Source organism: Drosophila serrata, unplaced genomic scaffold, assembly GCF_035046125.1.
Source record: "Drosophila serrata isolate PLE 108 unplaced genomic scaffold, ASM3504612v1 contig_240, whole genome shotgun sequence".
Lineage (NCBI taxonomy): Eukaryota > Metazoa > Arthropoda > Insecta > Diptera > Drosophilidae > Drosophila > Drosophila serrata.
In genome coordinates this window covers 10835162-10858350 of record NW_028257138.1, presented here as the reverse complement: position 1 = coordinate 10858350, position 23189 = coordinate 10835162, and the positions used below count along the sequence as shown (strand labels likewise).

General features: G+C 35.7%; 1 protein-coding gene across 4 annotated transcripts in view; it reads right to left on the bottom strand.

Annotated features, from left to right (window-relative positions):
• Positions 1–22352, bottom strand: part of LOC110183795 (uncharacterized) — a 45770-nt gene extending 23418 nt beyond the window's left edge. For 2 of the 4 annotated variants that reach the window (XM_086831431.1, XM_086831430.1), the window contains exons 1-3: positions 22063–22350; positions 20538–21115; positions 10530–10796 (exon numbers count right to left, since the gene is read on the bottom strand). In XM_086831431.1, the coding sequence (XP_086687557.1) occupies positions 10530–10796; positions 20538–20981 (711 nt within the window). In that variant the 5' untranslated portion in view covers positions 20982–21115; positions 22063–22350. Of the gene's footprint in view, positions 1–10529; positions 10797–20537; positions 21116–22062 lie in introns of all 4 variants that reach the window. The other 2 variants (XM_020952150.2, XM_086831432.1) reach the window with 2 other exon arrangements.
• Between the last annotated feature and the right edge of the window lie 837 nt (positions 22353–23189).

The window sequence follows — 23189 nt, the reverse complement described above, 5'->3', positions numbered from 1 at the left end:
TCAAGAGAGTACAATCTTGAAGTGAAGTCCAAAACAAAGCCAAATTAGAGTTGTATCTTCAACTACTCGAAAAAGTTCAAAAGGGTGTGGCGTACTTGCACCCACAGGGAAATTCAAGTCTTATGCAACTTTCAACATTCAGTCAGTCATTTGTTTTGTTTGTAATTATTATTAAAGTCAATGGCTGTCGCCAGACATCAGTTTATTTTTTTGTAACTCTTAAAGATGCGTTTCAGTGAGAAATTTCTCCGGTTTTTGTTTTGAGCGAAATTTTTTTTCATTTTAGTAATTAAAATGCGCCATAAGCGTGAATTTTAATTAATTTAATTGTTCAACAAAAACAAACGAAAACGTAAACGTTTAAGGAAAAATTCCAACGGCATTCCGCGGAGGATGAACTCGGTGCTGAAAATGTATCTTGTTGATATTGTAACTCAATTCAAACCTTAAAAACTATATAGAGTTTTGTTTTGAGTTTGAAAATATATGAAATATGTATTTCTTTAACTATAAGCATTGTTAAAATAACTAAGTAGTTACTAAACCCTGTGAAGACAGCCTTTCGTCTTCTTTATTTGGTGAAAAAATTCACTTGCTTATTTTGTATCTCAAAAAATGTAAAGTATCTGAAGCTGTCCTCTGCCTACATCTCCTGACTAATTGATGGCAGCAATTAGATGTAGTTCCCGCCACAAAATGGCATTTCCCCAGACTAAGCTAAGCGAAAGTATCTCGTTTTTGTCACTGACATTATTTCGCTTTTTTATTTGCCATAAATTTCCATAAGCTTACTCACTCCAACTTATCGTTGGTCTGGCGACAAGTGAATCACCAGATGATCTGCTACGACTACAAGTCTATATACTATATATATACGCAAATGGATCTACGTACGAGTTTCTGAGTATCTGAATATCTGAACTGACGCAAGTTCATTCACGAAATTTCCGCTTATTACGAATTAAAAATATATATATTTTTTTGGCCAAATTGTTTCAGATACGTGATTTGTATGGAAATTGCAACTTTTTGTAAATGAATTTTTGCGCGACCACAGAAATAAACTGTATCTGATGGATGCAAATTACTGTATCTCTGATGCTGGATGACATTGCCAAGCGTTTTTTTTTTCATGCTTAAAAACATAAAAATTAAAATGCCTGCGGTATGTATTTATGGTTTGTTTTTCCCCCCCTCTTCCCCCTCTTTCACTTTAGCCGTTGTTGTGGTCTTCCGGAGTGAATAAATTTCATTAATGTGGCCAATCGTAAAATCGTAAAATGGTCAAGTTGAGTTTCGCTGCGTCCGATAGGTCAGTTCCTCATTAAATTCATGTTTTGTATCCATTGCCATTGTTTATTGTCTCGCATTTTTTATGAAATTTTGTTGTTTTTATTAACGGTTCTTCTTAACACATGGTTTGGTGGGGCCTTTAACACAATCAAATCGTTGTTTTGGTTAAGCAATTTGTATTGAAATTAATTTGAGGAGTGAGAAATAGTTGAGAAAATAAATGGTGTGGTTTAGTGTTTATGGGTTTTTAACTAAGATTTATATATGGGTTATTTATAGAGTGACTTTTGGTGCAGTATTTGTTAATTATGTAATATTAAATAACATAAAAAATTACAGTAGAAGAAATAATAAAAATCCGTAAATAAATACTAGAAATAGAGCTTCAAAAAAACTGTATTTTATATTTTTTTATCTTCATTTATGTTTTTCTAAGATTTCTGCTTAAATTTCCTTATATTTATTCAATAAATACCCCAAATAATATAATTTACCTAATTTAGTTTCTGTTTTAAAATATAAAACCAACCAAAACCCATCTAAAAATAGCTTCAAAGCTGAATTGCCTTCAATGTAAACTAATTACCATCCTCCACTCTCATTTCCTAAACCGTTGCCAGACTAGATTTTCCAATGGAAACTGTCAAAAAGTATATTTTCCCACTTGACTTTCACATTTCAGCGCCATCAAGAGACTGTCAATACTCGTCTCAATTCCCCCTTTTAAAACCAACTCACCCCCAAAGACCTCTCACTCTTAATAGACGTTTATTTTTTATTTTTTGTTGTAAACTGCGGCCACTGAAAGTGTCATTCTTCATTTAAAGAGCTAATTTCTATGGTTTTTTGCGAAATCATTGGGACAAAGTGGATTTATTTAGATAAACAAAAATTACAAAAAATATACTTTCAGCCTTGACATTTGGCATTAAAGTTAAGTGGTCTGCTACCGAAAAACTGTTGCAATCGCTCAAAAAGTGAAACATTTCCAAGTTTTGTCATTGATGTAGGAAGAGTGGCTGTGATTTAATGGAAATTCATAAAGAAGAAGCTGGGTTTTCCATATATATAAATAAAAATAACAAAGAAAAAGATCATATGGTTCCTAAATAAATACAATAAACCAGAGAGAAGTTATTTAATCTTAAATCAGTCTAGTTAGCAATTTAAGTTATGCTTTAACAGCTCGTAACTTTAAATAATTATGTAAGGAAAAGAAAATTTAAAATATTTCTTAACAAGTTAGTGTTTTTCCTGGTTATCTCAGGGTCGTGGCCCTCGACTAAATCGTTATTTTCTTGTTCTAACTAATTTAAAAAAAAGGGCGCATGTCGGGCAATTTAGAGCCATTGTTCTTTTTTTGGTCTCCTCGTCCTCGCTAGCTCGCTTAGTGCTTTTCCGCTGGTTTTCCCTACATTTTCCAGCCCGTTTTTTCTCTCTCTCTCTCTTCAGACTTCAACAAGCCGCACTAATGAGCGTCATGGCATGCATAATGCAGAGAGGCCCCACCACCACCACCACCCCAAAAAGCAACGCCCACCACAAGTAACATAATCGCCGCTGTCAAGTGCAGCGCGTCGCATGGGGTAAGCGAGAGATACAAAGATACAAAGATACACTCGCAGAGAGATACTTCCTTGTCCAAGTGGGCAAAAGCCAAGCCAAGTTCCTCTACAGTCGAGTGCGCACACACCAAACTAATGACGATATCAAATTACACGCAAAGCGAGCGGAGAGCAGCTGGAAAATTTGCATGACACACTTTGGCCAAGTTACTGGAGCTCTTAACTTAAATCCTCAGTTGTCCACAACTTTTGCCTCTTTGGCTCTGGCACATTGTCAATGAGTTGTTAGCCATGGCATTTTCTCCCGGCAATGGCAAAAGAAAAAATTTCTAAACCAGCAACTTTTGTGCAGAAAATGAAAGTAATTTGCAAAAGCCACGAATCGTCTTCTTTAATCAACACAAAAAAGATCGTGTGCTGTGTGGACCGTCAATGGAAGATGTGCTGCAAGTTACACAGTGAGAAATTATATAATATTAAGTAAAATGTAGAAGAAGACTTGCAATGTTCTCAAGTTTAAATCTTCAAAACCTTTCTTTTCTAAGCCTTAAATCATCATTCAACACAAAGGAGAATATATAGATAGAAAATCTATCTTTTCTTTATAATAAAGTACAACTTTGATAGTATTTTTCCCTGTGCATTTCCTCTAGCATGTGAAAGTAGTCGAGGGTCGCCAATGGATCGCATTGAAACGGATCGAAGTAGAGTCTTTGGAGTCCAACGTCACAACGAAAGTGTGTCCAAAGACCAGACTGGATGGCTAATGAAATTAACCGGCAACTTGGCTCAGTTGGCTTCCTTTTGCTTAGCCATTGAATTGGGCCAACTGCTTGGCGCTTAATTGAAAATGCCGAGGAGTACATAGTGTGTGTGCACCGACAAGGAGATAAGAATATGACAAATAAGGAAGCCAGTTTATAAAAAACCAGTTTAACGATTTCCCGATTAAGTCTGTCAAATGATCAAATTACTCAAAGATAGTATCGCAAAGGAGATTTTGTTTGGTGAAATATGGAAACTATTTAACAAAGGAGTTTATTTATCTTAAGAGAATAATTAGGAAACTGCATTCGATATTTAAATAATTAAGATTACATTTAAATTGATAATGAAAGAGGTTTTTAAAGCACTTTTAAATACTTCTATCAAATTAACAAGAAAATATGTTGGGAAACCGGAAATTAAAACCTTTTAAGGGTTTCCTTTCATAAGAAATATATTTTCCCCTAACAAGATCTAATTCTTTCCAAATTATGAAGAGGTAATAATGTGCCCATCATTAAATTTCCTCATTTCTCACGGATTTTATAAAGCTTCTGCACTCGAGTGCATCACTCACCTTCGAGGCTGTATTTTTTACCTTCATTTCCTTGCATGTCGGCAAAAGGCGAGAAATTAACTTCCTGCATACTTATCGCGGCCCACCCAATTAATCAAAAATCAAAGTTAAAAAAAATATGAGAGGGTGGAGAAAACATTCACGCGATACCTTATTTTTTTCGAATCTTTGAAGAAAAGTGCATTCCCGACGATAGCAGCTAAAGTGCTTCCTACTTGCTGAAGATCATTACTCACATCGATAAGGTAATTGGAGAGGCACAGACTTTAAAATGATTGAGGTATATTCTATTCAAGGCTTTCCACTCACTCACATCACCGGAAGATCAATGCCAGCCGAGTTATGCGATAACTTACCTAGAAATAGAGAAGAAAAAGGGGAGAAATAAAGTCAATAAATTTTGCCGGAAAATGAGTCAAGTGCGGGGAAAGAAAATGAGAGAGAAATAATAAAAGCGGCAGCCAGATCACCAAGCGGAACCAGAACTTATATATAGAGAGAGATATATATATATTTGTGTGCATTTGCAACATTCAATTGAGTGCGAAAAATTATTTATACTTTTATTTTTTTCTTATGGCGGGTTAGCGAACTCTTCCAGCGAGAACGACGCATTAATTATCCCGGCAAATGGAACCTTATGGCATCAGATGTAATTAGCGTTCAAATCAAATGTTGTCTGTGAGGCAGGAAAAAGGCTTTTCATCTTCGATTTGAGATGGATGGATATGGTGGTGCCATGGTGTAAACATCATGCAACACATTGACCCTGACTAGCTGCTGTTTGTGGCAACAAAGCGTGGCATTGTTCGCTCGCCCCGATGAGAGAGTGGCGTCTGTTATTGGCCTGAGGGGGCTTCGATCCCCAATGGCGGTTTTTTCCTAATTAATATATATATATATATATCTGTATAGGAGGAGAATTTCGAAAGGCGGAAGCCGCTGCCCGAGGAGTTTTTAACCATTCTACCTGCTGAACAACTCCTCTAAAGTCATCTTCTTATACGCTTACAAGGCCTAATCATAGCCATAAATAACTCTGTATAATACCCACTGACAGTTGAACATTTTAAATGTCACCTCTAAAGTCGGCCCACAACCAAAATTAAATTCAATAAATAAATAAATAAAAAACACAGAAAAAATCAAGACTTCGAGACTTGAAATATTTGTCGAGTAATTTTTCCATATTTGGTTTTCGGCCTCCCCAAAAAAGGTTAAACCATTTTTTGAGTGTGACTCTTTTTTAGCGTTTTCAGCGCGTGGCCAAAATAAAAAAAACGCTGAGATCTACTTTAGCCAAGAAATTTGTTTAAGCTTTTGGGCTTTATTTTTGTGTCACTTGCGGCCAACTTTGGCATGGAAACTTATCGTTAGAGGAGCTCTATCTTATCGGTTGCAATTTACAAAAAAGATACAAAGATACAGAAATTCTGTGTGTGTTAATTGCGTCACCAAGAGAGAGGGAGAGAGAGAGGGGAAGTTGTAGGCTCTGTGTAAACTCTTAAGTGATTAAAGTCAGGCCGCTAATTAGCCGGGAAGAGAGGCCAATAAAACGAAAGTGGCTGAGTTGGAATTAAGCGCCACCTCAGCGGCTACTTTGAAGTGCAATGGAGCCACAAATTAAATTTCACCGAATCAACACTGCAATTGGGTGGAGTCCCTCCCTTCCATTGTTAACTTGCAGCATTTCGTCATTTCAATTTCCTCTCTCTCAAACAAACTTTACTTGGTGTTCTTTGATCCCCCATTTGCTATATCGATTTCAATTAAATATTTACAAGCGAGTAACATGTGGCTGGCCACAGTTTCAATGCATTTTTTCCCCACCAACTGAAGTCATCTAGGTAAACAGAATTAATATCAGTTGAGTTGTGACTGAATGCGACTCGGAACGGAATGGAGAATTCAGACTTCACCTGTCCGTACACAGCGGGAAAATATATGAATTTATATGGTGACTTAATTTATATATATTTATTTTATACCCTTGCAAGGGTATTCAATTTTAGGTATAAGCTTGTAATCAAGTGAAGGAGTCATTTCCGATCCGATAAATCAGCATCAACAGACAAATAGATCTAGATTATTTGATAAGAAAAAAGATTTACTAAATATTTCAAAATTTTATAAGGGGTTAAAATCGTTAAAAATTACAAAATATGTGTGCAGATTTATTAACCCTTAACATAGAACAGCTTTCCTAATTAAAATATATGTTTTTTTTTTGGCTTAGTTATGGGTTTTTAAACTTTGATCTGTCGAAAAAATATATTTAAATATATAGTTCTAATGAAGTAAAATATTTTCAAATTAATTATTTCAACTAACTACCATAAGTGTTGAGAAAAATATTGAACATTCTTATGAAGAAGGTGTGCTAAGGTTCAAAATAATTGTAAATGCAATGGTTCTGTTTTTTTAGAAGTATTTTGTGTTTTTTTTTTTAAACAAATATCTAAATTATAATACAATTTTTAAAAAGAAATTTGGCATAAATTCGAATTAAAGTATAAAAATCTACAACCGGAACTTGAACCTGTAAGTTCAAGCCAATAACTTCTATTACTTTCCTTCTGCATAATTTCTAAAATTAATTTATATTATATATTTTTACAAATTCTTTACTTTCCGCATTTTCTTGCTGTGCATTAAAAACTGCAAACATTTCCCTGTCACGGCCGAAATGCAACAAAAGCCAGCTCACTCTGGGATCTCGTCTGTGGCCGGGACACATTCCCGTGGACAATTGCACACACGGGTCAATAGAGGTGCAGCAAACCAAAAAAAAAAAAAATAATAATAAAATGGAGAGAGGAATCAAGTGGAAATTCCCAATACCAATATATCAATAGGCATGGTCAGGCTACCCATTGTTCTTAATCCAGAGAGGCAGCTGCCAGATTTTTAGGGTTTCCATTCCCTATTGCCAGTGTCGGTGCTTTTATCTTGAAAAATCAAATATGTTGGCAAAAAGAATATCTACTTCCGCTCTCCCGGGGCTAGATTTTAGTGCTGATTTATATGGAATATGGGGTAGCCAGCGGCCATATCCTTATAGAGTATAGAAAATATGATTTTCGAGCGAGGTCTCCGAGAAAAATGGCATTGAATTGAATTTTATTTTATGTCGCTTTTTACTGCACTCCACTCTCCACTCCACTTCAATATATAAATTGCCTTTATATAGATTTTTGCTGATGCCGCCGACTGCATTAAGGAGCACCTTCTCTCTCGTCCTTTTCCTTTTGTCTGACATTTATCTTCCTGCGGCTGAGAGTCGGGAAACCTGTTTTGCCCTGAAGGCTTTTTCCTTTCTTTACTCGTTGCCTTGTTGCCTGTCTTTGCTCTATAAATCGAATCATGTAATAACATAAAAAAATGAAGGGAATTTGATTGATATCGTTTAGCCATTTTTATGTAAGTCAAATGCTTGGAACCGCAAAATTTCATTAACTTTTAGCAGCTGCCCGCATATCAAAGAGCAGATGCCATAATTAATAGCCATGTGGAGTTGCTTTTCGCTATGCGATATATATATATATAGCATATATATGGTATATCTGTATGATGTATATATGGAATATATGTATATAGTAGACAGCTGGCCGTTGGCGAAATTATAATTACAACACTTGCGTGTCTGGATTTTTAATCGGGGATCTACGATGAGTTGAACAGGCAGCATGTTCTTTTCTTATTTTTAATTTAATGGTTTTTTGATTTTTGTTCGTTCTTTTTCTTTTTTCTTAAAGTAAAGTTTAATGGTTCTTTAAAGCCTGGTATCTTAATGGCTTTATTTATATTCTTTTGCCTAGTTTTTTTTTAAAGAGAATTAGTAATGCTTCTAACTTCTTCTTGATAACTGGGATTCATTAGGATTGATGAGGCAGATTTGTGATAGTTAATTAAAGAAATAAATACTTTAAGTCTCTAAAAGGTATTTATTTAAAATATAAGTTATTTAAGAAGTCTAAAAAGATATATTTATAGTTTTTGTATTATTTTAATTATTTTTCTTTCACGTTTAAATTGACTATTTTTTCTAGTTTCATTATTTCTTAACTTGGAATAAACTACAATAGTTTCCACACCCATTTAAATGACCCACTTGGCTGGTCGCCTAGTTAAGATATCGATTCCAATCGCCAGGCCTACATTCACTTATCAATCATAATTTTCCCCTTTATTCCACTTGGTTTTTCTTCATTTTTTTATATTATAAGCTCTCTGAGCACTCGATAACTGCCGCATTTTCTGCCACTTTGTGGCCATTGCTTTGGTTTATTCTGCAGAACTTGGCTTTCGGTGGAGACTTCTTGTTATGGTTTGAAGCTGGTTTTCTGTGAGATTCGTTCTCTTCACACAATGAAATTGAAAATTACAGAGTGCGGCGGATCCAAAGTTGTAACCAGAAAACTGGTTTCACGCTGCGCATGCGCCGGAAAACCCGTCCAGAGCGATTCGCTCTGCCCCAAAGCCATGCCAAGAAGACAATATAATGGCTCAGAGAAGTCGCAGCAGCCGCAGCAGCAGAGACGTTCAATGGCGCATCAATTATGTTAATGAAGCTTCGAATGTGTCTTGATATTGAAAACAACAAAAAAAAAAGACATCTCCAAGTTGTACAGGTTTTTTTTTTTTTTGTTTTCATCAAAAATAAAGCGGCCGGCTTTAGCCGGTTTTTCTTTGTCTCCAGCTCAGTTTTTTGTTTTGTTTTTTAAAAGTCTTTTCCCTGTCCACCTAAATGTCAGCTGCCGAACAATGAACGACAAAAAAAAAATATCCTAAACTGCAATTTACATATGCCGACCTTTGCCTACACCTTCACGCTTTTCAGTTACGAGATCAGCCTCGTATTCTTTTCTCGTTTGACAGAGCATTATTTTTTGGTTTATGATTTCCAGCTTGTCCAAAGATACTGCCACTGACCCTGAGCTGATTTTTCCTCAACGCTTATGCCACGTAGCCTGACATTAAATAAGTAGCAGCTTTTGCTGCTGCCACCCGCTGTAAAAGCTTGTAAATATTCTCTGTAAACCGCTAACCAGTTGCACAAAATGCCATGCAAAATGTCAAACTGAATTTGTTGCGGCAATGCTAGCATGGAAATACTTTTATATTGTGCGGTATGAAAAAAAAGAGTGTAGTAAAAACAAGTGAAGGGTGCATATAAAAAAAAGTAAGGGTTGAACTATGGGGTTGAATATATTTGAAGGATTTTATGGCTAAAAAGGAAAATGGGGCCAAAAGAAGCTTGGAGTGAACAGTAAAAACTATATGGAAGTTTTTTTATGAACTGCTAAGACTACTAGCTATATCTTTTTTAAAGCTTGTTATCTAAGATTAGTTTAAATATTTAGATGGATGATCTCCTATTAAAAATGATATCCTATATCATCAGGAAATAGCTTGTAAACCAAGGCTATAAAGTTTGTTCTATCCTTAAACCTTAAATAACTTTAATCATATTAAAAATGACTTTAAATAGTAAAAACCTAGCAATTCTAAATATAATTCCAACTCATAATTAATCTTTTAACATCTCGTTATTCTATTTACTATCCCCACTGTATTTCGCTGGCATATTACCACATCTCAGTACATGACCAACTCCCCTTTTTCATAATGCTCAACTTGGCATGCACCATGAAGTTATGCTTACTGATTTCGCGTTGCACTTGTTGTGGAAACACCCCCCATTTTTTGTGGCAGTGTATGCATGTTGTATGGGGGTTGCCTTGGCAAAGTCAATTGCCGGCAGTTTGCTATGTCGTTGGTTTATGGAGATTATTATTATTATTATTATGATTATGACTATTGCATTCATATATTTTTTTGCAGCTTTTTTTATAACGCGTTTAATGCAACGCTGAGCTTTCAAGAGTTTTGGATGCATGAAAAGATTGCCAAGGGAGCACAAAATCAGGGTTGAATAAATAATATTTAGCAGGCAAATGCTTAAACTATTTGGTAACAAAACCATTAGCCAAAATACGAAATTAATGTAAATTAGGGCTTAATATAAGAATGGGAGAAGGAAAGTGCCATTAAAATCAAATCAAAACGAAATTAAAGCGAATATGTCTACAGTTTGAGGGAACCAGAACCAAAACCAAGTCAATCCAAAACCATGCCAACAGCAGAGATGCCAAAGAATGAACTCCAAAGATTAGAAAACTCTTTTGAAAGCGCGTGAAAGTATGCTATGATATATAACTTCATTTAGCAGACTTTCATACACTCCACAAAGAGATTTCATTAGAGATTTCTTTGAGAATCCCCATTAAACTCTAAGAATTAACTATATAGAGTGGAAACGTTCGTACCATATCGGGCCTGAAGTACACCTGTTGCGTATACATTGAACTCTTCAGCGAGGACGTCTTATCCGGAAATAGGATGCATTTCCCAGGAGTTGAGGTTAGTGCCGTTGTCTTAGGCTTCACTGTAGTGGCATTGGGTGTCATGTTCGGATGAAGGCCCACGCCCACATCGGTTTTCTGGGCGGTCAGGCTGCTCGTCGAGTTTACTTTGGAGGCGTGCGAGAGGCGTTTCATGTGCGTCCACATCTGATGCCAGGGCGCCGTCTCTTTCTAAATTGTTGTTGTTTTTTTTGCCATATTTTTTGTTTTTTTTTTTAGCATTTATTGGGGTATAGTTGTGGTGTTGTTTTTGTAGTTTTTTGGTGTATTTGTGTAAGGGAAAGGTAGAAACGCGGGCGGGTTTGAGTAAATTTTCATTTTTTTAGGTTGGTGTATTTTTGTTTGTTATGTAAGAGTTGGAGTATTTTATTGGAGTTTTTTGTGTGGGGTACGAAAAAAACAGAAATAAATGGGAATTTTTATGTCAATTAATTTGTTTGCCAATCGAGATTTGAGAGAAACTAAAATATATAGTTGTGATATGCTTTTGTAAAAGCAATTAAAATTAGTTTTGGTTTAAATTAAGACTTAAAATGAGTTTTTGAATTGGAATTTTTTTCAAAATATAATAAGATTTGTAATCAGATTGAGAAAATGTAACTGGTATCTGTGTTTATTGGTCTATATATATAAAATACTTTAGGTTCTTAATAATATTAAGTTATTAAAGGGTTCTATCTATCGTTTTATGTATCTTTATAAAAGAAACTTGAGTTCTGTATAAATTGTATAATTTAAAATGTATAATTTTTTTAATAATTACTATATACGAATAATAATTTATAGTTTCCCCTAAATTTAGGGTGAGAACATCACGCTACTTGTGTATATTTTTGTAACATATCCGATATCAAGTAGCTTTATATAACTCATATGAAAGTCACACACACTTGGCACCCACTTAGCACTCAGCACCCTCTTTCACACACACTCACACACTCATTCCCTCCCCCTAAATATGATGTCATATGAAGCCAAACGCGCTACCAATTTTAATTCTATTTGCCTTGCTTATGTTTCATTTTGTAACTAAGTACTGGCTATGATGTCAACTTTTGGCCATTGAAAAAGGCGTCTCGTTGCCGCCGGCGCTTTGTTGATATTTATTTTTTTTCAACTTACCAGAAATTCCTGATAAGAATTCTGTTCTAACCATTGATAAGCCTTTGTATTAAATAACAGCGACATTTATAACAATTTGCTCTGATATCGTTGACTAATTTTGTTCCCAGAGAGAGTCTAGCAAGAAATTAAATTCCAAAGAAAATTTATGAGCACAGTTGTTGAGGTAGGTGGACTATTTATAGGGTTGAAGAAATCGATCCATTAAGGTGAGTCATTTGCATTTGTTTTTTTTTTTTTTTTTTTTTTGGAGAGGGTAAAAGAGGGAGTTTCTAGGAAAACTATTAAATAATGCATTGGGAAAGAGTGGGGGAAAAGGAATGGAAAAGCTTGCTTTTAAATTCTTAGGAATTTGTATTTTGAGTAAAGCTATACTTTATTATATTATTGTGCTTGTAGCTAAAAACCTACTTTTGCTCTATGATTGATTATTCCATTTAAACTGCAATATGGGTTAACTAGGGGGTCTAGTCTACCAAGATATAGATAACTGCCACAAAGAGCCATTAAATATCGCCTCGTATGACTCCGTCTAATGACGTGTTTGTGTGCGAGAGAGTGCAGCGCCAAGGAGTGTCCTATTATGCCATTAAAAGCTCGTAAAACAGCCAAGTCTAGGCTGGACAACACACACCTTCCATTCCCCATCATCATCATGGTCATTATCTTGATCAACTCAATTTATGTTGGGAGTCCCGAATGCAGTAGAGGAGTTCGTGCCCTTGTAGCTAAATGCGGTTATGGTTAAAGGGGGGTCGTTCTATGGACACACTGAGTGTACATAGTACGTACTGAGTATCCAACATCCCCGTACCAAAATACCCACAAGAACCCCCATGTGGCAGCACACACCAATACACACCTTCAACCTTCCACGCAGTTCGCACTAATCAAATGAAAGCAATTTCCGTTTGTCATGCAAGCAGTTGCAACCCCCCAAAAAACAAAAAAACAACAAAAAATGGGAAAGAGTCGAGTGCAGCGGGAAACCATAACAAGTGGAGAACGGAAGCAATGAGAACGGTCAGCCAGCAATTGCCCCACAGTATGTATACTTGGGTGCACTGAGAGAAAGTTATAGGGAATATTTGGGAACTCTACATGCTTGAGTCATATAAAAGACCGCATTTCAAGGCTTTGAAATCTCTTTGATACATTCGAATATTCATTAAATTGAATAGAAAAGACTCATAATAATAGAATATACAAAGGTTTTCTTAAATATATTTTGAAAGAGCCATTTCCGACCCTATAAATCATATATATTCGTGACCAGCCTTTGAAGCCGAGTCGATTAATTCCTTTCTTAATAAAAAAAAAAAATGTTATACATTTTTTCAAAATTTTTTAAATAGTTACATAGGTAAAATTGTCAAAAAACATAGGGCTTTCTTTGAATATTTTTTGAACAAGTCATTTCCGAACCTATAAATCATATATATTCTTGATCAGCATCAAAAGCCGACTCGATCTAGCCATATTTTATAGAAATAAAGCATTTTATAAATTTTTTCAAAATTTTTTAAGGGGTTACATAGTTAAAATTGTCATAAAATTTATAAAAATTTAAATTATTTTTAAATTTCAAAATAAGTATACAAGTTTATTAACCTGATAAAAACTAGCACAGAACAGCTTTCCGATTCGAAATTATTGCATTTTTGGCTGAGTTATGAGTTTTTAAAATTTTCAATAATCGATCAAATTAGCATGTAAAAATATCAATAAATATCGAATCAAAAAATGCTTATATTTTAAGCTTAATCAATATAGATATCTGATTTTATGCTAATATTCAATTGCAAATTGCAAAAGTATATAAATTTCAGCTTTTATTTCTTTTTTAAATTTTAATTTAATTAATTTTCCTCTCTGCACATTTGACTGCCTTTGTATCCGTGGGTGGGTTTCGGTTCTCTGTTTTAGGTAACCCTCTTTTTGGGGGCATACACACTCGTGTGTGTGTGTGTGTTTGCATTGTTGCTGTTGCCGTGACCCCTGTCTTTATTGCAGTTCTCTCCGCCCTTCTCTGCATGTGTTTTTTTTTCTCTCTTTATAGTATAAACAATTCATTAAAACGGGAAATGGCAATTATAAAGAAATTATACACAAAGAGCAATGAATAATTTTTTTTCTGTATTTTGCAGCGGCGAAACGGGGCGAGGCCTAAGCCACCGATATATTAAACATTGTTACTGCATTGTGTATAAATTTTCGTGCATATTTAATGCGAAGACAGGCTTTAAGTGTGGCAAGTGCAGGAGGCAGCTAGCTCTGAACCCCCCACAAAGTTGCAAACTTGGGAAACAAATGCTTGCCTCAACTCACGCATTCGACTTGCAATAAGTCTGTGTCTTCCACTTCATCATTATCATCTTCTGCTGCTGCTGCAGCTCTGTGACACGCCTCGTTTAACCCAAAAGGGGGCGTCAATTGCATATGCAACATTTCGCTGCAACAAACTGCAATCTCAACAGTGCCGGCATGCAACATGTTGATGTAATATGCAAATCGTATGCAGCTGCCATTGTCTCGGAAGATTTCCTAAGAAACATTTCTCTCCGGATTGTTGCTGTCGTCGTCGTTGGCGGAAAATGAGGAAGCTGGAAAAGCTGGGAAAGCCAAGGACCGTGGAAGTAACTGTCAGAGTGCAGCGCCAAGATAATCTGGGAAATTCTGCAGAAAACTTGGTTCTAAATCAGTTTAATGGATGAAAAACAAGGAAAATAATGGTGACTACAAATTGTTCCAACTATATGAAGAGGTGATTCTGATTAAAGATAAAGGTTTTATAGGTTTTTCCAGCTAGAACAGCTTGTTAGTAAGATAGAAAATTATGTGAAAATATAACAAAGAAACACATGTTCTCTATAATATATTTCAGTGGATTTTTTTCTTCTTTTTGTAACCATAAATATTTCACAAGTTTTATAAACAGTCATCTCATATTTTTGTATATTCAAAATTTGATGGAAAAAGCAACTGCAATATCTATATAAAAGTCCAACATATGTTTCCTTTTGTTCTGTCTGCCGAATGTGATATTAAAACTGGAGCTTTTTCTTCAGTCTGAAACAAATTGATCCATTTGCTATTTAACACATATTTTTCTGATCTTCTCTGGAGGTCAGCCCTTTCACACTTACTTGGGGTTAAAAAAGAGACCCACCCACCGTATACCCCTTTTTGCTACCGAAGACAACCAATTTACAAGTTGTTCTACATTATACCATCCCCATGCACTTAATGCAATCTATCAAAATGCATTAAAAAAACAGAGGAAAGTATATGTATTGCAGCTGGAATACACAGGGAAAATATATGGGTTTTTATAGTATTATTTATATAATATATTTATACTATATTTTTTTAGACTAATAATATGTTCTTAAAATTTATTGAACCATTTAAAATAATAAATAATAACTATTTTTAAACTCTAATTGTCTAACTTGATATTTCTGTATAGTATAATAGGAAAAATACTCCTAAATTCTAAATAGGAAAATTTCTATTGTATCTTTTAGAATAATTTTTTGATTTTCATGTCTTAAAAATGTATTATTGTTTTAAGATTCTCAAAATCTATATTTCTCTTTAAAGTTAAAATTCTATACCCAATTATTTTCAGTGTTCTTGGTGTTGCTGTTGAATTTAGTGGGTCACTGTGGAGCAGCTTAATTGTGATATATCACTTTACACGCCCAAAGCGGGGGAAACCAAATTGAGATATGTGAAAAACAGAAACAAAAAAGATGTACAAAATAAAATCGAGAACGGAACTTCAAAAAAACGTTCCGACAGAACCAATGAAAAGCCTAAAACCGCAAAAATATTAAATGCAATTGCTAAAACCGAGAAAATGTAACCCACAAAAATTAGCTTTAAGGCGGCAGCAGGAAAAGGCATTTTTTTCCATTGGCATTTCCCTTTTGCATTTGTGATTTGCTCTCTCTCCCCCGCGTTTACCCAAAATCGCTGGCGAAAATTGCACTTCTGTGTGCCATTTGGTTTTTCCTTGCCTTGACTGGAAAATTCCCTCGCGTAACTGACAGCAGCTGGCAACCCCTAACATCCTCCTCCTCCTCCTCGAAGGCCTCTCGAAGAGCCTATCAAAGCCATACAGCAGCCTCCCATCTCCCTTCGCCATTCCCATTCCCATTCCCATTCCCCCTTTTATTTGCATTAAGCCCGGCCATTTATTTGTATATTTTATTGTGGAGCATATTTTCCGCTAAAGTTTTCCTCTCTTTCTTTGCCTTTATGAATGAAAACATCGAGGGGTTGCCACTGGGGTTGGGGGGTTGTGGGTGGAGAAGCAAAGGGGGTTTCGGGAATGAAATGATTTTCTCTGTCTCATTTTTTTTCGTCTTCTCATTTTTATTTTTACGCATTTCTTGCGTGTCGTCTTGCGTCGTCTTTGCATCGCCTTTGTCTTTCTCCTCCCCTCTCACAGTTTTTCTTTGTTTTTCTCCCCAAAAAAAAAAATTTTGTTTAGTTTACTTTTAGTTTATCCGAGGGGTTTTCGGTGGGGTTTGCTCTATTTTCAGGCTTTGCCGATAAGAAAAGTGTCCACACACAGTTGTGGTCAAAATAAGCAAGAAGTTTCATGATTCTTTTGTTTTAATTGTTAAAGTTTATCTAAATAAAGTCTTGAAATTTATCTAAATAAATTTCATAATACAACCACAAAGTTTATGAAACTAATTAAAATAATATATAAGAAACATTACATAAATGAAATTATGAACAAAAATAAACTTTGATATGCATCTAAATTAGCACAAACGTATGCTTTAGGATTAATTTTCCAAATTTGAATAAATCTTAGATAAACAATAAACAAATAAACATCAATAAAATTGTAAAAAATATTCTTTAATTTGCCTAAACTTTTCTTTATATATTTTCTTTTGATCAAATTTCTATTATTTTGACCACAACTGTGTCTCTCGATTTCTTTAACAATTTTCGGGGCTTGCGTGTGGAAAGCCAATTCGAAAAAAGCAAATGACCAAAAAAGACTCAAATTACCCGGCTGCAGTTTTTGGCCTAACCCCCCACGGAAATTCTATTTTCTATTTATTTACCTTTTCGACGGTTACTAGGTCTACTCCCCTATTGTTGTTTTTCTTGAACGTAGCTTTTCGAGCGGCAAGTGTTTCTATTTATGGACAAATTTATGGCCAACTAATTGAAGCAATGGGTTAAAACGGTTGGCATGTGAAGTTCTTGATCAGATTATGCGATTTTTAGTGGAGGTTTTCTTTTGGCAAAGAGGGTTATTTAAGGGGTTTGATTCAATTCTTTTGTATATAAAAGCTAATTTGTTTTGCCTTGTTATATTTATTGCAAGAAATAATAGGGCCAGAAGTCTAGAAGTTGGAAAATTAATATAGTTTATATCTAATAAAGAGATTTCAAAATCCCTAAAATATATTTTTATATTGAAAATATATTGTTTTGGGAACTTTTTTATAGTACCCCTTCCTAGGAATATATATAAATAATTATATTTTTGATTTAATACAACATTAGTTTATGTTCTGCGTATTTTTAGTAACATTTAATTAAATTTCTTTAAATTTTGTCTTACTTTTAAGCCACATAAGCTTTGACTGAGTCATTTAACAATCTCCAATGGATTATATCACTTTTGGATTAAGTGATTAAATGCAATATATGACTCATGTATTTATTTTCCAAACGCTTTAGGCCATTAGGCCGCTCCCTGCTCTCTGGATCTTCGATAACTCTCTTATTTTTTTGCCAACAGATCATGATCATCCCCCACCTCTATTTCCCTTCAAAATCTCATAAATCTCCAACCAAAGAACTGACTCATCCGAAAACCAATTCATTCCCAACAAGTGACCATTAAACATCGCGAAAAACTCGCATTTGCTGACCATTTGTAAGGCCTCTCTGTGCATTCGGGCATGTAAAAATACAAAAAACAAGTACATATTTTTCATTTATCATACATTTTTTTAACTAGACCCTGTTTTTAATTTGTTGCAAAAAACAGAGTGCACATTTGCACATACTCGAGCGGAATGTGTGGCGCCGTTAAATTGAATTGTATGGCAAAAGAGCAGAAAATAAATTGACATTGAGAGTGTGTAGAATTTATTGAAATTGTTTTGCCTGACGCCACATTGTGCACCCGAGGTCGTTATGGAAAAATTGTTTAAAAAATATACATAAATAAAGAAAAAGTATAGAGAGAGAGAGATTTCTCTGGGTGCCTTCAGTGGAACCACCTTTCTGCTCCAGATGCGCCCTGAATCTTGGCCCTTCTGCAACTGCAGCGAAGTGCAACGGCTCGTTGCAAGATGGACACGGACTTGGGGGTATTCTTCTTCACTCTCTCTGTGTGTGTGTTTGGGTCAAATGTATATATCTCAAAGTCCGGCACGTAGCAGGGCTTTTTGCGTTCAGCATTATTTTCTGGCTTTCCATTTTGGCCCATACTCATAACTCCCTGGTCTCCGGTCTCTGGTTACTGGTTACTGGGTTTTGTCTTCACTCGACGTTGTCTGTTTGCCTCACTTTTGCTCACATTTCGCATGGCCAACTAACGGGCCGCGTTGTCTTTGGGCCAATGCCTTTTTAAGTGTGACTAATTATGACTCGACTGTCTCTTGGCCACTTGAGGTGTTATTTCACTTGGGCTTAAGTCAAGAGTTCAACGATCTAGGGTTTACTATATACAAATGTATATATCTAGGCTTCATTGCAGACCCCATTGCGCCATTTGTATCGATTTCGTAAGGTTGGGAGGAAAAATCCTGCAAGATTTAGGAGACCAAAAAGGAGTGTAAAAAGTGGAAAACAGTTCACCCAAGTAAACTGAGCCAATATTTTGGCTGCAGTTTCCCAAGAGTCGTAGATAGGAAAGGATACAGGAGAGTTTTGCTGGGCGGAAATTATGCAGGCAATTTGGCCCAAAAAGAAAAAAACTCTTACGTACAATTTGTTACAAGTTGACAAGCAGGCAAGGGAAGAGTTGGGGAAGGGGCTAAAGGCCCAGTTTGTATCAGGTAATCAGTCTTGACTCTGGATGCTGGCTAAAAGCCAAACAGAATTGATGATGTGACATAAGAGAGCTGGTAACTTTTGGCTGAACTCGGAAAGGCAGTTACTCAAGATAATTGGGATTATTTAAGAGTAATATTTAAAGATTAAATCAGAGATATCTAAAGGAAAAACTTAATATTATAAACATATTCTTAAATAAAGACCATAAAGTCTATCTTTATACTCAAAGAAACCCCAGCTCTTTATGGGTTTAACCATGGTATTATCTCTCTTCAATCATCATTCTTTTGGGCAGAGACTTCCCCCTTTCGTATCAGAGATAAGATTTAAACAAAAATCCTATTCATATAACATTGTTATTGCCCGCCTAATAGATACCTATATTTCGCAATTCATTATCTCAGTTTATGTTTTCAACCGTGGCAGCGTGGCAAGGTGAGACTACCTGAGAACTCAGATCTAAGCTACCTGACCACTTCCACATGCAAAGAGCAGAGATACCCAGGTAAGCTTTAAAGAAATAAAAATGAGCAGAGCCTAAAGAGGCTTTTGCCAGATGATGATGATGATGAGACCCCCATAGTCAAGATAAAAAAACCGCCAAGCACGATAAGAGCGTTAACAAAATAATAACAAAATAAAAAGCATTTACATATAGCCAGAAGGTCGTGCCGGGACAGCCAGAAGGTAACTGAAAGTATCCCCAGAAGCTGGAGTAGCCGTACTCTCAGATGGTCAGTCAGTCACCTATAGCTTGGGGGACGAGAGGGACCTGGGACTTGGGCCATTAGTGAAATGGCCCTGTCAAGAACTGCGGTCGGGATAGCAAAAAAACAAAAAAGAATGTGTGTGTATGGCTTATTTGGTTTAGGCCCTCTTCATGCTACCAACTTCTATTTGCCTTTTTCCTTTGCCATTCAACGTGCTTCATTTGGTTTTAGTGGAGAAGGTAGGTAGCCACTAATTTGCAGCATCGCCAAGACATTTGTTTCGCTTATGGACCAAATCTAATAAGAGCTTTATGAGAATTGAAGAAGCCTGGGATATCTATTTGAACATTAAAGGGAGTTCTTTATATATTTTTATAAGGATTAGAAGCAGACAGACGTTGGTATAGGATAAGTGAAGAAGTTGAATTAATGCAGTTCTTGGTTTAAACTGGTTTAAAGTGTGATATAAAGATATAGTCAAATACGTCAAAGGATATTTTAAAAGTAATATTTTAAACCTAGAAATTATGGGTTCTTGTATATAATAAAAACTTCCTTAAGATTAATCTGCATTTACAAAAATATGCATATTAAAGTTAATTATAGTCAAGAGTAGTAGAATTATTCTTTCTAACAAATGAAAGTTTAATCAAATTCCACAAGTTCCTAGGATTATTTAATGAACAAAGTTCCAATTAAAATTTATATTTTTAGCTAAATATAACCCCCTTAAACATTTCAATTTCAAATGAAATAGATAAAAGCTTTCGAAGAACTTGTAAAAAATGTCAAGAATTTTCATTGCCTTCCATTTATCCAGCCTTCAAGGTATCCAAGAATCATTAGACCAAAAATGTATAATAAATTAAGAGATAAAATTCGTGTGTCTTCAGAGAGATCCTGAGATTCTTTTGTGAATTTCTGAGATAATGAGCCCGAGGCACTTGTACTCTGTACTTGTGCCTTCATTATCGCATCACACACAGTGCCTCGGATCCCCGCCTTAATTGTAATTTATATCCTAGCACATCGCTCTCACCTTGGGATCCATGATGCTCCGCTCCAGGCTATCCTCCCGATTCATGGTGGTGGCTGTGCTGCCGGTGCCAGTGCTGCTCCCACCACAACCTCCACCCTCACGCTGGCTGCTCCGCTCCCGTTCACGCTCCCGCTCCTGCTGCTCCAGCCGCAGGCGAGCCCGCTCCACACGCGCCAGGGTCGGACTGTCGAGGATCGAGGGAGCCCGCGATGGAGGACGCGAGTTGTTCGCCGCATTTGTGTGGAGTTGTTGGAGTTGCTGTTGGAGCTGGTGGTGCTGTTGTTGTTGCTGCTGTTGTTGTTGCTGCTGCTGATGCTGGTGGAGCGTCTCGAGCGTGGCACTGTTGTTGGAGGAGGTCGAGCCGGGCGTGGGCGTGGCCGATGACGATGAGTTGGTCATGGTGGCCGTCGATGTTGTGGACGCGGATGTGGTGTGCATGAGCATGGTCGTTGTATCGCTCGGATCGTTGGGTTTAGCGGTAACTTAACTGCAACGCTTTTGTTGCTTATTATTACTTTTATGGGGCGGTAGGGGGGAATGTTGCACTTTCTGGGTTCTGGGTTCTGTATTTGCTTTAACTGTGGGTGGAAAAATCGAAGGGGAGGTGTTTTCTATTAGGCCTTGTCTTTGAAAAGGGGTGTGAGGTGGGAGGGCGTTTTCTTATAAATAAAAGACGAGTTTTTGCAGGTTTTACAGGGGCTTGGGGTTTTCTATTGCATTTTTCAAGGGAACAGAGTCATTGTGTTGGCTTTACCTGGTTTCAGTTTGACTATAACTTGTACTTTTTAGATATTATATAAATAAATCAACCTTTATTTATGAATTTTTACTCGAAAAACTGATTACAAATTGCTAAATGCTACGACATTGACTGATATTTACAAGGATCTGATTCTTAATTTTAAAATTCTTTAAATAGCAGTAAAGTTATCATAAATATCTGTCTACAAATATCTTTTAAAAAGAGAAAAAGTGATATTAAATATGTGTAAAAATTCTTCTTTCAAGTAAACTAATATAAAAACACTTTTAAAGTACCATAAAAATGATCATAAATTAACAAAGGAGACCAAAAGCTAAGAAATTGCAAGAAAAACGTGAAATAATCGAGAGAAGAAAAAAATAAAAATAAAAACTAAATAAAACCAACACAAGAGAGCAGTCAATAATTTTCACAAAACTGGTTTTCTTTTTCGGTTTTTTCGGTCTGTCCAAAGGCAGGTCTAAAACTCTGTTGCAGGTAGTTTTTACTTTCGCACAATAAACACTGCGTGGTGGATGTGTAGGGAAGGGTAGGGGGTCTCACGGGGGGGGGGGAGGCAACTGCAAAGTGCAGGCCGCAAAAAGAGTGTTTTGTGTGTTTGCCGAGGATTATTATTTATATTTTCTTGGCGCGTAGCATTTCGCATACGGGATGCCAAACACGTTTATTTTGTCATATTTCCGCTGACATATTAATTCTTTCGATTTGGTTTCGTGGGTAGTTGGTAGTTGGTAATTGGTTTTATAGCTCGTGCACACATACTTCTTAGATTTAGATTTAGATTGGATTGATTGATTTTCGATTTGGCAGCGCGTCGCGTCGCATTTCTTTGCGGTTTTGTATTTTTTTGTGTTGGACAATTGAAAAAACCAATTTTGTGGTTGCAAAATTTTATTTTCAAATCGAATTCGAACAGAGTTTTTGGTTGGGTTTTGATTTCAAATGAATCGCGCAAAGCAAGCGACCGTCCACGCGAGCTGCTCGTCGATGACTGGCACGAAGGAAAACTGGTTTTCCCGTGAATCTCGTGCATCGGCATGCGGGTGTGCCGCACAAGTATTGTTGGGGTAAACAAATCCGGAATACGGGTTCGATATACTCATTCGAACATGTTCGAGTTGGGTCTGCAAAAATCCCTATATTTTTGAATATATATATTCATTGAGGGTTTAGTCAGCGCTGCATTACCAGAAATTATATGAAGAAAAACCCTAATCTTGTACTTCCCGGAAGCCAAAAAATTGAATTCTTTTTGGTTAAGATATTCTTTAGATTTTGGTTACTCACTGCTTTGAAAATTTTTTGATATTCGATAACATATTAGTCAGATTTTCTAAGTTTTATAAATATATATTAAAGCTTAAAAGTACTTATTGAATTCAGGGGAGAATAATTGCATTATTTTGTACTTATTTTTGGTGTTGAAGAAAAATAAAAAGCCGTAGCTTGAAAGTTCTATAAAATACAATTACTTTAATTATAAGATTTTCCTGTTTATTACATTTCTTTGAAATGATTTGCACGAAAATGAATGAATATGGAATGATTTACAATTACTGAATTATTCATCGTGTTTTCTTTCACTGCTACTCTTTTATTTAACGTTTATAAACTACAAATACAAGAATTGTATTACATAAACATTATTTTAGAGAATAAAAAATAATAAATAAATATAAAAGTAATTTAATTAGCTAAGCTTCTCAAATTTTTGTATTGTTTACACCTCCCACCTGCTCACATTCATAATATTCACAAGAATTCTGGCCTGAACTGAATTGCAACCAACTCAAACACAACCAATCAGCAACTCGAACCCAAACATAAGAACTTGTTCAGTTCTTGGCCAGAATAAAAATATTTTTAAAGGTTTGAAAGCATATATAAGC